Below are 17,266 nucleotides of genomic sequence, written 5' to 3'. Positions count from 1 at the left end.
CACACACACACACACACATACACACACACACACACACACTCCGGGATTTCTCTGTTAATAGTTGTTACACGATAATAAAGTCAAAGTCAGCTTTATCGTCAATTCCTCACATGAACAAGTAAAGTAAAGTGGCAAGACACAATGGTAAGTGACACAACATAAATTATCCAACTGCTATAGTAACAACAAAACAAAACAATAGTAATAATAATTAAAATAATAATAAAAAGGGCCATAAAAAGGTGGCATAATAGTGCAAAACGATTGATAGCTCGATGTCTTATTTGATGTATGTAAGTGCCGAAAAAGACCCTGGGACGATTTTAAGACGGAATTTCACTTTAAGACAAAAATAGATAATAAAGCAGGGTATGCTTTAGGGTGGAGCTTCCATCTTTAGAAATGTGGTCACTTTTGGCTCCAAAAAAGCCAAGAATGAGACAAATGCCAAACTCGAGGCTTCAAAACAGTAGTCCACAAACCAGTGGGTGACGTCAAGGAGCCATTGTTTTTTTACAGTCTCTATGGTTTTATCATGCACATTTTGTAGCTAACTATCTATCAATGCACTTAGTTAAGTAGGCCTGTCTTGTGTCCCTTCCTGATGGACAATGTTTGATGTTTGTGACAGGAATGTCAGAAGAAACTGGACCACAAACTGTCCCTGGATGCCTACCTTCTGAAGCCTGTACAGAGGATCACCAAATACCAACTCATGCTCAAGGTAACAACCTGCATGGTCACACTGACTTTTGGTTTAGCCTGCTCCATGTAATTACTAAAGAGTTACTAAAAGCTCTTTTCGAGCCTGGAGCAACAATGAAGCTGTAGTCTTTTACCATAGGACCCAGAGTTATACACATCCACTGCTACACCCTTCATGTTGGGGTGTAGAGGTTAAAGGTCTGTAACCAATTGACAGCGAGTTCAGCTTCAAGTTATGAACTAATGAAAATCTAACGTGTAATGTAAAGTGTAATCACCTCCTACAACTCAGTCTATTTCAGAAGAAACAATCTGTGACTTGTATAGTCACAGAGTGTGAGTGTGGGAGAGAGTTTATATGTTTGTGTGTGCTGGACACACACTGTTTTTTGTAACATTACATCATTAACATTTAAATTATTCACTAATTATTATTTAATAATTAGTGAATAATTATTAAAATAATAATTATTCACTAGATTTTGCTATCAGCTGGCAGTGGAGAGAAAAAAAGCCTGCATGCCGGTTAGATACAGTGTGAAGTTCTCAAAGATAATTAAGCACAAATGATTCAATGTTAAAGTGTTTTTAAAACACATTTGACGATATATCTGCACATAGACGAGTTCCCAAGGTCAGCTTGACCAACCCCAGCTGGACTTTTCTCACCGTTTGCAGTTACTCACCCAGTGTTCTGACCTTTGACCCCATTCCATCTTCCTAAACAGATGTCACAGAACAGTGAAAACAAACTGAAATGAAAGATAAATGAAGTATGAATTGACAAAACTTTTAAAACTGGGTTATACAGGACCAAAGGCATAAGGAATGAGCTGCTAAAATGAGAAAAATCTGGGGGCACGACTTAATGTTCTGACAACGACTGTGTCACGACTCAGCAGGACATCTTCCAGTTCTTCTTAAGTCAGTGCCTCTGGACATCTCTATGGCTTACAAAGGGGCTTATTTCAATATAACTCTTCAGATGTAGTTACTTATTATGTTTCACACCTTCAGCTTTAACAGTATCTCTTCTCCCCTCCCTTCTTTAACGGGCCTGAGCTGTAGGCAGGATGAGGGAAATGCTGAGTTTATGGGTAGAATGTGTGTATATGTGTCACTAGAAACTGAATTTGACTCACGTAATTTGAACTTGTATTGTTTCATTTGAATAATTACATTAAAAAACTGAATCTGAATAGCTTGAAATGTAATTAATTAGTAACTGAATTTGACACTGAATATAGTATTATGACATTTAATTCATTTGCTCTGTAATTGATCCTCACTGTTGATGCTAGTCAACACTGTCTGCATCAGCTCCTTGATCATAACAGAATATAGAGAATTTATAGGAAGGCTATGTCCCAAATTTTGGTATTGTGAGGACACGTTCTGTTTACCTGTATTTACCTGTATTTTGCCTGTATTTACCTGTACCTGCAGGTTTTTTTTCTTATCTTCTTAAATAACTTTTTAGCCAACAAGGTAAGCAGGTAACTACCGTAGCAGGCGCAACTAACTAATGGCATCCCTGTAGCTACCAATATTCAACACATGATGTCAACTTCTCTTTCTCTATAGCTTATTTACTGCTGCTCTAGATTATCAAACGGACAATAGATCATTTTGTGTCTGACTGCTAGTGTTAGCTAAAGCGCTAGTGAGCTTTCAGAATTGCATAGTGAAAGTGAGGAATATGTAGCATGCTAGCTAGCATGCTAGCTAATTGAAAAGTTGTCTTCTTCCACTTAATCCATAAACAAAGCGTGGGCCGCGGTTCTGTGAATCACCACTGGATTGCTCTTCCTCCTCGACAGGGGTGTGTTTCAGTGCACGGAAATCGAATTGTAAGGACATGGAATTTTTATTGAGAGGTATATGTGAGGTATATAGAGAGTAGGATTTTAATCAAACATTTTCAGGGCAACTTAATTCAATTTCATTACAGAGGATATGACCTTGCTGTCCCCAGTGGTACTGTCAGTCTTGTTCTCCTCTTTTCTTCGCTGTGGTCTTTTTTTAACTGCCTTATTCAGTCGTTTCTTCGTCCTTCCTGTCTTCCAGGAGATGTTGAAATGCAGTAAGGGTGAGGGGTCCTCTGAGTTGGAGGAGGCTTTAACCACCATGCTGGACATCATCAAGTCTGTCAACGACTCCATGCACCAAATAGCCATCACTGGTTTTGAGGTCAGTATGCATTCATCATCATCATGAACAAGAAATTAAGAAGTTAAGAAAACGGCAAAGTCTTTTTGACTTTACTCAACGAGGGCTAGTTAGTTATGTCAGTGTTCAAATTAGGCTTTTTATTTCTTTTTAAATTATGCCCAATCAATTTGACAAAGTGGCCAAACAAGGGACTTGAAACTACAGGGTCTGTCATGTGGCCCAAAGACTTTTTCCATTGACTTACATGGTGAACGAGACAACTCTAATTCAGTGGATACATTTTCCTTGAGCATTCCACCCTTGCAAAATGACAGCCGATTCCAACGTTGCCAGTCGACTGATATACTGGATCAGTGATCCACATCACTCTCAACTGATTGACTGCTAAAAGTACGTACTTTAAAGGGCGATAGTGGTGTAAGTATTAAAATTCCACATTAGAAGGAAAGCTGGAACATACACAGGTCCCATGTGACACCATCAGTCAATGGGGACTTTTTAAGCTAACTTTTTCACATAATATTCTTTAGTATTTTAACCCAAACCATAATCTTTCCTAAATGTAAGCAAGTAGTTTTGTTGCCTAAACTTAATCAAGTAACGTTCGTTGTGAACCTAATGGTAGGTGTAGGAGGCCCCTTCTGAAGCTGATAACCACTGATTACAGCCATTCAGTGGAGGGATAATGTCTGAGTGTTTGACATGACTCGTTTTACTATCAGACTCGAATCCATTTGGTCCAATAACATTTTCATAGTCTTTTGTGCACCTGCTTTATGGGTGGGGTCATCCCTATGTTCCCCAGTCTCATAAGCCTATGCCTTCGCTGATTTAATTCAGCATTTCGTTAGGGGTTACGGTTAGGGTCAGGGTGAGGGTCGGGTTAGGGGGTAGTGTTAGGGTCTACATAGGCCTATTTGACGGGGGAATTTGGCACTGATTCTGGTAAAAATAACAGACCTTTCTGTGAAAAACGAACACACCGGAAAAAGGGTCCGATGTGTCTTGGTCACATACAAAGCGGGGAACATAGGACCCGGGGAACATAGGACCCGGGAACATTGGTATGCTCACCTCTATAGGCACCACAATGCAGTAGCAGTGCTGATCATCCAGGTATTTTTAGATGTGGCAGTTGAACTTTTTTGGCTTTGTGCGCCACTGAGCAGCTTTCATAGGAATCAATGGGGCGCCACCTTGAACACTGTATCCAGTTCTCTTTATACATCCCTGTAGTGATCCCTAGCACCAGAAAACTGGTTAAAATACAACTAAGAAGTGTGAAAAATATCAGCAGCAGCAAAAGGCCAGTGAAGATGCAGTATGTATGACAGATATGGAGTGATGTCTACCAGGGTGTTGACAGCAGTGTGTGATTGCATGAAGAGTTTTGAGAATGTCATATTTTTTGAAGCATGTATTTATTTTCAAATGTGTAAAATATACACAAGAATACATTTTTGATTAATGATAATGATGTATCAAATTGATAAAAAAACAAAAACAAAACATGCTTCACAAACACTGAATAAGTGTGTCCATAGAGCTCTAACACAGCTCAGTACGAGATCATTTATTAACCAAACGGTCTCAAGGGTGAACCGCCATTGTTAAGAAGGTCAGGGAGTTAAACCATACTTGGTTAATAAGTCATGGAAGGCCCTCTTAGTGAAGAAACTTTTCTTAGATTTCGTCTCACTTCCTAGCGATTTCGATATGTGTGTTTGGTTTCACAAGCCGGTTCAAAGACTTTTCTTCTGCACTATGTAGGCCTATAGAGGAAACCGTTATCATGCTATGGATCTGCTTTGTTACACAGAGACACACAGCTGCAGTCATGGGTAAACAGATTGGGGCACTTGCTGAAACAACTGTGTCTTTTTTCTTGAGAAGACAGTCTCTAAAAATGTTATTGTTATTAAATTATAGTGCAGGTACAGCTCATGAAACAAAGAGGAAGCAAATGTATAGAAAAGCCAACTTGCTGATATTTAGTTTATTGGAATAACTTGCATTCAAAGTATGTAAAAATGTCTCACTTAAGTCAGACACTCAGTAATATCAAGCGATTGTATCACACAGTCAGTGATGTCATACAGGACGCCCTGCAGATGGAGTAAGTAAGTTAGATGAAGCTCATTAAAGTTTTTAAGCTTTTGACAGGCGTATTCAGAATCAGAATCAAAAAATACTTTATTAATCCCAGGGGGAAATTGTTTTCGTTTCAAACTCCAGCTATACAAACAACATATTTAACAACAATATTATACAGATAACATATATTTGTAAAAACAGAAATATAAAACAGTATATATATACACACACCGTATACTGTAACTATATCATAATATATATATATATATATAATATCAAATTTACAATAGTAATATATACAGATCAAAAGTAAAAATGTGCTAAGTACCGTAAAATGTACAAAGAACAGATTGTTCATGATTGAGTCCCTATCACAGAGAGGAGGTGACAGACTCTCCAAGGGATGTGTTGTATAGTTTAATGACCACAGTCAGGAAAGATTTCCTGTGGCGCTCTGTGGTGCATCTGGCAGGAGGAGCCTTCTGCTGAAGGTGCTCCTCTGCTGGGCCAGTGTGTCGTAGAGAGGGCGGGAGACATTGTCCAGGATAGACCGGAGCCTGGACAGCATCCTCCTCTCTGCCACGGTCGTCAGGGTGTCCAGCTCCTCCCCCACGACATCACCGGCCCTCCTGATCAGTTTGTCTGTGACCTTCAGCCCACTGGCCCAGCATGTGACGTTGAAGAAGATCGCACTGGCCACAACATCCTCAGCATCGTGCAGCAGATGTTAAAGGACCTCAGCCTCCTCAGGAAGAAGAGTCCACTTTGGCCCTTTTTGTAGACAGCCTCTGCGTTTTTAGTCCAGTTCGACTTATTATTGAAGTACACCCCCAGGTTATTATACTCCTTTACAGTGTCCACAGGGACCCCCTGTATGGAGACAGGGGTTACAGGTGTTTTTACCCTCCTCAGATCCACTACAAGCTCCTTTGTTTTAGTCACGTTGAGCTGCAGATGATTCAGCTCACTCCAAGTGATAAAGTTGCCCACAACAGTCCTGTATTCACTTTCATTTTTTATTTTATTCACATCATAACAGTCTTTTCACTATAGTTTCAATGTGGAGATATGTTAAATAAGTAACAGACGGATATTCATATTTAACTCCTGTTTGGTTTTAGTTTTTTTTTTTAAATCTAGCGTTCAAGGACAGATAAAATTAATGGCATTTATAAAGAAATAAAATAAATAAATAAAAACATTCTATTAGTTATGGCCATTGTCACATAACCTGACTCGTCAGTTTCACAGAACCATCTGAGAAGGCCTCTTACCTGGGGAGTGCTTATCAGTGTCATAATCTTCCTAGCAACTGCTGAATCTTATAAGCTGTCGTGCCAAAAAATAATAAAGATATTGATATAGATATTGTTTGTAAAAAAAAGAATTTTTGAAAACACAAATCTTGGTGTGTGTGTGCCACATTAACCTCCCACATTAAAAAAATATACAGTAGCTGATCATGTTATATCAAGATAAATAGCATGTTGTAATAAAAAGTTTCTTGGCAAAATGTGATAAGTTTGTATGTAGTAATAACGTGAAAAACATCTTGTATAACATCTTGTTATAATCTCAATTGATCTGTTTTTTCTCTAGCAGTGGCACCAGTATGCTGCCATAATTATATACAAGTAAAGTTATGGTACAAGTTGTGCAAATAATGCTGGAATAAATGCTGTATGGGTAATGAGTTTCTCTATTTACAAAAGTGGCTTAATGTCGCCTCCAGCTTTTAAAATTTGACAATGGTACTAAATCAACCGTTTACAGGTAAAAGCATTATACTCTACATACAAAACATGCATTTTGGTTTTGTCTTATGGTTTATGGGTTTCTTTTAACCTGACTCAATCTGCTACGTACAGTATAGCAAGCGGGACTGTGATTGTGTTTGGAACTGCAAACTCGAATTCCTGTTGTAAAAGTCTGACTGTCTGTGTGTTGACGTTCACAGGGAAACCTGAGTGAACTGGGGAAGCTGCTGATGCAGGGATCTTTTAATGTGTGGACGGAGCACAAGAAAGGCCACAGCAAGGTACAACCCCACACTTTGCCTTTAATTAATCCAACAGAACTTGACAAAACAAATTATGAATACTAACTACAATTTTGTGCTCTAAAACTACACATTTCTAGGGCGCAAAAATTAATGGAACACAATGTTTGATTAGTGACATTCTGACGTCAAAGATGACAGTGTTGTTCAGCTATATCTTAGACTTGGACTTATACTTATACTATACTTATAGTAAAATGCGACATTGGACAGAGATATGTATGCAGATATACTCAAAATGTATCTAAAATGCATTGTGTTGTCTTTGACATCCCTTAAACATATGTTCGAGATTTTTTAAATTAACAGCAACAATAATCAAGTTGGGTAAAGTGTAGGTGACTAAATGCAGACTTGATGGATTAACCAACTCAAGTGAGTTTAGAGACAGAGGGATTTACACATTGGAAATGAACTGAAAATGAAAAGGTGCCTGGAGCTTCTGGAAAAGTCTTAAACATAATAGTGGGGTTGGGAGAAGTATGGTGTTTGCAAAAACCCAACTATGTAACAGGCCCAGACCGACTGTAACTGAGAATAGTGACTTTCTAAAGAGAAATATCACCAATAATGGCTTCTAAAGCAAAAACTACACACCTTGACATGATCCAGCAAAATGTGATCTTCCCAGAGTATCACAGTCCTGTCCTACACCTGCCTGACCAAGTTGATCACAGCTGTCAATCATGATGTTAAACCCTGTTTTTAGAGCATCAAATAAATAATTGAAACCAAACTTGACACTTGACAAAACATCAGGGATCAGAGTTACTCTTTGAAAAAAAAAATGTATTTGACGTGTACTTTGATTTTCGTGATTCGTGATTTATTACCGGATTTCAGGTGAAGGACTTGGCAAGGTTTAAGCCCATGCAGAGACACCTGTTCCTGTACGACAAGATGATGCTGTTTTGTAAGAAGCGAGAGGAGACCACAGACGGACACGAGAAGACACCGTCCTACAGCTTCAAACACTCGCTCAAGGTCAGATACAGATGGTGATGCGTGTCAGCAAGCTTTCTCTTTTTCCAGCTTTCTTTTTTTGTTTCGACTCTTGGTGTTCTAAGTTGAACTCAATTTGCAATAACTATTGATTTAAAGTTCCCCGTAAAGTTGTTTACCTCAAGCAGTTTTTCTAGGAGTGGGACCCCAGAATTTAGTTTATCTTGAACATGCACATAAAGACGGGTGACACGATACGTAGCCTGGTCAGTGGTTTCACCTCACACTCTGATGGTGATCTACCAGTAGAGGTAATGTGCCAAGATATGCCACAAGACTGTTAGCAAGTAAACATGGATGTATAGAATTCAAGGTTCATGAATACTTAAATATCATCTTTTCAAGTGTTTTTTAAGAAAGCAAATGCCTTCAACACATTTGTTATACCCCTTTTCCACCAAGACATTTTCCGAGCCGGTGCCTTATCTTGAACCAGCTCTTCCTGTTTCCACAGCCAAAGACACAGCCTTTCTTCTCAAACTAAATCATCCATTGTATTTAAAACTGTCGTCGTCGTCATCGTCATCATCATTTCTGGGGAAACCTCAGATGTATACAGTGACCTAATGACATGACTCTCTAGCCTGTGGAAAATGGTTCTGAGAAGGTTCCCAGGTTGAACCAACAGTAAACCAGAACCAGCACCAGCCCAGCACTAAAACTAGGTCTGGCTTGGTCAAAAAGGGGTATTAGAACTCAAGGATACATACAATGTCCATCCATCATCTTCAACCGCTTGTTCCTAATGGGTTGCGAGGGGACTGGAGCCGATCCCAGTTGACATCAGGCGTGAGACATGACACCAGTCTATCACAGGGCACCCGGAGAGAACCCACACAGACACAGGGAGAACATGAAAACTCCACACAGAAGGGCCCCAGCCGGCATTCAAACCAGGAACTTTCTTGCTGAGAGGTGACGATGCTAACCACCACACCACCGTGCCGCCCGAGTAATACTATTGAAAACAGAATTCCACGGGACACCTTTAAAAAGACATTCAGAAGAATGAGAGCGGCCGACTGCTTGGCTCCCGGTATTTCTGAGTATTCTTGAGAACTGCTCATCCCAATCGATGGGAATAAAGCTGTTAAAAAATGCCTTTCTAACGGCGTAGGAGTAATTTAATTAATAGCTGTTCCCATCTTTATAATGCTGTTACTGTTACTGCTAAAAAATGTGGTGCGTTACTTAATTATTGAAGATAATGTACCTCTAAGCCGAGCGGCAAAGACTGTTCTTCCTTAGTGAGGGGGGACGAGACAACATCCAGGATAATGATTGGCTCAGGTAGAATAAAATTTTCCCAACACTGCTTATCACATCGACTTCACACTCAACACTGCACTCTCTTGGGTCCTCAGCAATACACCTGCCAAGTGTGAAGTGGATTGGATGAACTGTTCCCTAGATATGCGAAGGACACTTATACATACACAGACAGATTGCTTCCCTTTACAGATAGATGATGGTGCCACAGCACCACCAGTGGCCGAATGGCACAACATTCGCCATGGCCACTCAGACGTCATATCTACACTTCTCCATCAAATGTGATTGCAACAGCACAAACTGCACCCAAAGCAATAGAACAAAACTTTGTTGGCCAGCTATAAAACAACCTGTATGGAATATCAAAAACATCCACAAAGTAACATTTTCCAGCTTGGTCTAGAGATTTGGATCGTTCTAGATGCATAGAGGCGTGGCTAATGTGGATAGATTCATCTGGACCAACATAATTATAGTTCTGACACTTACAGTTCAAAAGTTACAGGCCAAAATGTAACGTCTGTTGTTATAGCGCCACCATTTGGCCAGATTTAACCATCTTCAACACAAAGCACTCCAGCTGTGAAGTAGATCGGATGAACTGTTTCTCGAGATATGAAGGACACCCAGACAGATACGTTTATCAGGCTAAGTAACCCGGTTCGGTGGGGGTCAAGAGGTCATAGCAGGTCACAGAAAATCTAATCCTCCTTGAGACAACTTTTAGGTAATATTCTTAGACAGGTACATTTTATCAACCAACCACACCATATTATTAATGGTTGTAGTATCCTGTGCTAATATATATATTGTGTTATCATACTGATAAGTGATATGGCTAATATATTACCTATTTACACATTCAACCTTGACAGGGGAACATTATCATCCCACTAGACTAATGACACAAGTACAAATGAATGCTAATGTTGCTATGTGTGTCTGATGGATGTGTAAGCAAGCAAGTGACAACTACTATAACATGTTAGCCTCAAGAACACCGCAAAATCTGTATCTGATGGCACAAAAACAAATGCAGTTCTTTACCAGCAGTGAATTGCTGATATTTCTCCATATAAAGCCGCAGGGAAGTGGAGCTGTCATTGATAAATATGCTGTACAGCCCCTCGGGTTCCCTTCCAAACACCTCTACAGAGAACGAGTTGTAAAGAAACTCAATCACTTTTGTTTTTTTGTTCAGCAAAACAGCTCAGTATATCATGCTTGTGTTTCCGTCTGTGCTGTGAGGAACAGCAGCAGTGTTGCATTCAGGAGGGCTGAGGACCTCATATCCCCGTGTCCCAAGTGGAGCATGAACAGTAATGATATAATGTAGAAGGATAATGAAACTGTTGAATGATTGGTGGAGATGCTTTAGCATACTTACCTGCCTTTAGAACCAGCTGACTCTGTTAACCCCTAAAGTACCTCCTGTAACAAATGATGTTTCTATCAATTCATCTAGATTTCAATTACGATTTTGGCCTCCAACAATAATTAAAATACAATAATTAGGATAAAATTATTATTGTGGGACATTATGTTTCACAATGATGCTTTGAATATATTGGATACATGGATTGGTTTTTCAGTAGGTTGTGCACTAAAACATATTTGGTCTAATTTATTTTAGTTGTTATATCTGAAGTGCAAGAAAATCCACTGTTCAAAAGTGTTTTTTAAGAAGTTCAACAGACACGTGAGTCAATGAGTAAAAAATCATGATCTCAATATTGACCAAAATAATCGGGATTTTGATTTTTGCAATCCTAGTTCAGGTCATTCAGAGTTGTCATTGGTGATGCATTCAAGTGCCAACCCTCTTGAACAAAGGAAGAGCCGTAATAGCTTAATACCTGTATAGATGACTGTGAGCCTCACTGCTCACAGGACAGACGGGAAATGAGGGAGAGACAGCGTTGTCGGCGGTTAACCGTTTATTCCAGGCTCCCCCCAAACGTGACTCAACGTAAAACAAAACTACACGAACGAGCAGCCGTCCCTCTGACGGCTGTGGTCAGGCGTATGCTGCCTCCCTCTGGGTCGTCGTCGCCGCTCTGGTCCTCTCACAGGACCCAGCCTACTGCAAGAGGCAGAACCAGGTTACAAACATGCTTATATAGCTGACTGATTACCTGATTCTGTCCAGCTGTCTGATCACCGGCTGAGCCACTCCTCCCTCTCCTCCAGCAGTCGACACCTTAACCACACCCCACTGCCACATAGACATCTGTAAAGGCTTTACACTTACTGTAAAGTATCTGATGAAAGCTTTACTTTTCACATTTAAATGCCTTAAAACATTTCATCAATATTCCTCGCTGAAATTGCCTCAATACTGCCACAAAAATCATGAATGATCAAGTTTCCAACAACTGCTCCAGGTCCCCAGTCCCCCGGGAGCCCTGAAAGCCCCAAGTTAATGTCATGTCAAGTAGTTGTATATTATTTGATGAACTGCTAATTTGTTTTAGAATTTACAGTGCAAGTACAATATTATGTAAGACAGGTCATGTGGCGCTATCTTATCAAAAAATCCAAATATTTTTATTTTTATTTTTGTCAACAAATGCAAACAATGCCTGTGTTCCAATACAGATACTACTGTATGCCCAAAAAAGATACAGTTTGTTCCAATACATAGTACACCAAACGCAGTGCCAAAAATACCAGGATGTCCTGCTGCATCTGGTCAGGTTGTAACTATATGGCTATTCGGACCCACAATCCTTTGTGCAGCATGTATGAGCCAGAGGTTAAGTTCAAGGTGAAATGTTATGAAGAAGTCCCAGTTGTGTGTTTACCACATGTAACAGTACGTAATATGTAGGGCAGCTGCAGTAAATGCTCAAAGTACAGATAAAAAGTATGAGATTTGGATCTCAGCCGGTGCTTTAAATCGTTTTTGAACAACAATGGAGCTCTGTTCTTTTGATACAAACGCAATACTCATCAAGTCTACCCTCAGTTCCCAGGTTGACTTCATGTTTGGAACCTTTTTGTTATTGCTGCTGCATCTCACAGTGTCTCTGCCCTAATGTCTGTGTCCAGATGAGCGCTGTGGGGATCACAGAGAACGTCAAAGGTGACATCAAGAAATTCGAGGTTTGGTACAACGGCAGAGAGGAGGTTTACAACATCCAGGTACGTTGATGCCAATGACTCAATGAGTTCCACAAAAAAAAAATCATCAACTAATAGATAAAAGTTGTTAAAAAGTGAATTCAGATTTGTGTAGAAGAACTTTTAAAGCCCCTGAACACCCGCACAGGTGTTTCCAGTTAATCCGTTGATTCGACCTCTTCTCTGGACTGTGTGGGTGTGTCTACTGTGATTGATTGACATCTTCCTGAGTCTCCTGTTAGCTTTATTTCACCTGTTAAGGCGGGACAAAGTGAACCTTTATCATTCTTAGTGTTCGGCGGACATTTATTACCTCATAAATTCTCATCAAAGCCCCGCCCATCTTCGACCCAAGCAGAGGTCTAATCAGCCAGAGTAACAGAAAACACCTGTGTGGGTGGGGGGCTTTCGAACATTCCTACCCCAATATTCATCCCACGACCCTTCAGACTTATCTAGCAGTCAAAAGTAGATCAACCTCAACCAGCTGAAACAGTAAAATGCTGCTTTCACATTACAAATCTAACAATATCATAATAACAGACCCTATCTCTCTTTGGAAGATGCCAAACGTTTACCCATGGCTTTGTATTTTCTTGCCTAGATTACTGTAATATTCTCTATACCGGACAACCTAAAAATATTGATCAGCTTGTTCAAAATGCAGCAGCAAGAATTTTATCTTACAGCGAGAAAAGAGAACATATTACACCAGAGTAGAATCATTTCACTGATTACCTGTAACGTTGGGGATTTGTTTTAAAATTAAAAAAAACTGTTTTTAAGGCTTTAAATGGTTTAGCAGCTTCCTACCTCAGTGACTGCTTATCTGAGCTTGTTCCGTCCCCTCAGGTCAGCTGGTGCTGGCTGCTCAAAGTATGTAAAATTATTTACATACTTAATTACAAAAAAGCTTTGGTGAAGCAGTTTTCTGCTGTTCTGCACCAACGGTGTGGGACAAACTCACACCACAAATCAGACTGTTTATAGATTTAAGAAACAGCTTGAACCCCAATTTTTAGAATACAGCTTTTAATTGATTTCTGTTTTAACATCATGTTGTTATTTGATATTTCTCATACTTGTTTTATTACTGGTATTATCCTATTCGATCATTTTGGAAATTTATTATAGGTTTTTTTCACCTAGTGTTTTCAGTTTTGATAATTGTGTTATTGATTTGTTTTTTGTTTTTTTGGAAAGCACTTTGAGCTGCATTTTTTAAGGTGCTATATAAATATGTTTTTTGTTTTTATTATGATATAATATATCAGTCAGAGGGGGCATTTTACTACAGAACGAGTATTTTAACTTTTGATACTTGAAGTGTACAGTATTTTGTTGATAAGGCTTCTGTACTTTAGGTAGATAAGAGTTTGTCAGTATATAATATTGAAAGAAGGGTAGGTTAATTGAAGTTCTAATGTCACTCTGTAGTTAAATTTGTAATGTAATATTCTAGTCATGCCAGGAAGAAAACATGTTACCTATGCAAATAAAGCTAAAAAAAATTATTTGAATGCCTGGTAATGTGAATTAACACAAATATTAAAGTGTAGGAATATAAGAGTTTGTGTTATATATTATCAATACAAATTATAAAACTGAAAAATACACTTACACCTAAGTATTATGCAAAAGATTTTATTTATTTTATTTTGGGAGGCGTACAGTGATCCCTTCCACAATCTTCCTCTTGGGGGCAGTGGTGCACCACATAACACTGCCACTGAACCCTTCGTCACTCAGGAAAACTGCATTAGTGTTTAGAGGCTCTTGTTGTATATGTTGACTGTGTGTGTGTGTGTGTGTGTGTGTGTGTGTGTGTGTGTGTGTGTGTGTGTGTGTGTGTGTTCTTCCCCAGGCTCCTTCCATGGATGTGAAAAATATGTGGGTGTCAGAGATTCGTAAAGTTCTTACAGGCCAGCTAGAGGCATGCAGAGGTACACACACACACACACACACACACACACACACACACACACACACACACACACACACACACACACACACACACACACACACACACACACACACACACACACACACACACACACATGCACTTGAGAATACTCCTTGCTTGTGTATTTTTGCTCCTTTCATAACAACTTACTTCAGTTCCAACTTGAAGCTGAGGGCAGGCTATGAATCCATTCATCTGTTAGCCTCTCTTAGACCAGACCAGTATTCATGTAATGTGCCAACTACAGGGTTTGGACCACGCCCCCGCCACAGCGACTTCCTGGTTGATCCAATAAAGAAGTGGCAAAAAACGTCAGTTCTTTGAGTGTCCACAAGGAACAGGTTTCATAACAGAACAGTTTCCCATTGACACCCATGTTGAACAGGCCGTTTTCACAGCATCATTAAGGCCTGGTACAAACAATTTTGTGTGGTGGTGTTACTATAACATACAAGATGGTTTGCTCTTCCATCAACTGAACCAACAGATGGTTTAGGAACACACCATGTTAACGTTAGCTCTGTTATGCTAATTAAATAGCAGCACTTGAACCATGACTTGCAGTACAGCCTGCAATCTATGACTCATACACTAGGATTCAGGCGGTGAGGATCAGTATTTTACTGTGTTGAATATAGAATAGAAATGAATAAAATACAAATACTTTATTGATCCCAAGCTGGGAAATTGCAGTGTAACAGCAGCACACAGACACATCAAAACAGTAATATAAAAATACAATATAAAAGAAACCTAAAAAATAAAATGTACTGTATAAATAAGCGGTCTTATCAATATCAGTTTAAATCATAGATCATAAATGCTGCCTGCACTTTACTCCCAGAGCTGGTGTAACCTCCGCTAGAGACACAGGAAATGAAAAGAAATGACTCCCGTTTCCTCCTGGTCCCGGATCTCAACATTGACTCCCACTCCCGTTTATCTAGTAACGTGTGCTGTTAGCCTAGCTCCCGAGCAGTTGTGCTAATGTTGCTAATTAACTATATATCAGGTATAAGTTAGCCAGATAGACGTATCTCCCTCTCCTCAACGTCACATCAATGCCCTTTCTCGGTATGAGGAAATGAGGCGGAGTCAAAGTCTGACAAGATGGCGAGAGAACAGACCTCGACGGAGAGGCTACATCCATTTTTTATACAGATCGATTGTATTCCTAATGTCTTCTTCATTTTTTATACAGTCTATGGTGTGGACACACAGCCACTGTTTTTCCATTCACACATTCAACTAGTTGCTTATGCTGCTATTGTATTGCATTTTCACAATTCCCCAGACTTTTCCCATACTCTGGATCTTTTATACACATTTTAACGTTGACAAAACATTTAAAAACCAATATATTCATATCCTGTTTAATTTTCTATTCTGTGGCTCTGTCATTATTTCCTCCTGCAACAACCCAATTCCATTCTGTAGTGAAAATGTTCTTGTCAGCAGCGGTATCTATCAGCACATCTTGGAGTCATCCTTTGCTGCAATCTGGTGATAGGCTTGTCATTCTCTCGTCAGGGAAATGTCTTTGAACTGCAGACAGAGGAAAATGTAATTGCAACACACAAATATAATCACAGTTTATTTAGCATTTTTGTACTTGTCAGAAAGACACAAATGCATCAGAATATTTGGAACACACAGCAATACTGAGGGGCGACTTCACAAAATGATTGCGTGGCTTTTGCTGATGCGAAACCTGCACAAATAATACAGACAAAAAAATAAACAGTGTAAGTGTCAAATTACCTGCAAAGGGTGAACACAATGAGCGTTGAACAGCTCTGACAGACCAGATATTAAAATTTGGCGTTCCCACTATGTTACACTATTAAAAACTTAGAAAATGGAACAGTTCTAGCAGACCAACTGGAGTGTACAAATTGTCAGATGGTGAAATAGCAGAGTTTTGCACAAAGGCTCAACGAGAGAGAGAGAGAGAGCTGCGGTGGTCGAAGCTAGAGAGCAAATGAAGAGAGGGAGTGCCGTTATCGAGAACAAAGCAGTGAATCAAAGAAATACAAATAAAACCTTAAGTTAATTTTCTATTTTTTTTATCCTATATTTTCTCGTCTGAGAATTATCCATTTTTAAATGAAAATTCTGAGAAACTGATGACCAGATTTAAATGTTATATGGTGGATTTGCATTTTAGACCTTTTGAACTATCTAAAAACAACTTTTCCTCAAACATGTTTACCTCAGATTTACTTGAATTAACTCTGAGGCAAGATGACAGCAAATTAGCCTATGGTGTTTGAGTGTAATGGTACACCATTTTCAGGACCAAAATGTACTGCAGTAATGACTTCTAAATTGATCTGATTCTTCGGTCTGTAAGGATTCCAAAAATATATAGTTTTATAAATCCCCCCCAAGAATGTAATGAAGGAATTCGTCTGAACATATTGTCCTTGACTAAATTTTTCATCATTCATCATGTTTCACCATTTCATCAATACTGAAAATGCAGCTGTAGCAAGTATCTCACTATCTCTTTCCTCATTCATATTTTAAGAAGCTACATGTTATGTCCAGCTATTTGGAGACTGTGAACGGTAAACCAACATACCAGTCTCCCATTCATCATCTATGGAGCAGCTCCACACTTTATATTCGATGACACCACAAGTTTGAGACTTACTTCTTTAGTTTCTGGCTTTGAGTAGCTTGTGTTCACGAATATTGATTGAACTTTCTTAGACCTTAGGAATAACAAACATGAAGTCTGAAAATTGGCCTAGTTCCCCTTAAAGCCTCTGGGAAATTGCAAAAGACTTTTTTTTTTTTTTTTTTACAATTGTCTGACATTTTATTGTTAGTTTGGCTCAATTCCTGGATACCTATGGGATCACGATGGTGTT

General features: G+C 39.2%; 1 protein-coding gene across 3 annotated transcripts in view; it reads left to right on the top strand.

The window, feature by feature from the left end:
- mcf2l2 (MCF.2 cell line derived transforming sequence-like 2) overlaps positions 1 to 17,266 on the top strand; it is a 155,853-nt gene that overhangs the window by 90,383 nt on the left and 48,204 nt on the right. For all 3 annotated transcript variants that reach the window (XM_083911079.1, XM_083911078.1, XM_083911080.1), the window contains exons 20-25: positions 632 to 724; positions 2,773 to 2,895; positions 6,929 to 7,009; positions 7,874 to 8,014; positions 12,356 to 12,448; positions 14,292 to 14,370. In XM_083911079.1, coding sequence (XP_083767205.1) covers positions 632 to 724; positions 2,773 to 2,895; positions 6,929 to 7,009; positions 7,874 to 8,014; positions 12,356 to 12,448; positions 14,292 to 14,370 — 610 coding nt within the window. The remainder of the gene's footprint in view (positions 1 to 631; positions 725 to 2,772; positions 2,896 to 6,928; positions 7,010 to 7,873; positions 8,015 to 12,355; positions 12,449 to 14,291; positions 14,371 to 17,266) is intronic.

Source organism: Echiichthys vipera (genome assembly GCF_963691815.1).
Source record: "Echiichthys vipera genome assembly, chromosome: 3".
Lineage (NCBI taxonomy): Eukaryota > Metazoa > Chordata > Actinopteri > Perciformes > Trachinidae > Echiichthys > Echiichthys vipera.
The sequence above is the reverse complement of the archived record's forward strand: the minus strand, read 5'-3'. Positions and strand labels throughout refer to the sequence as shown.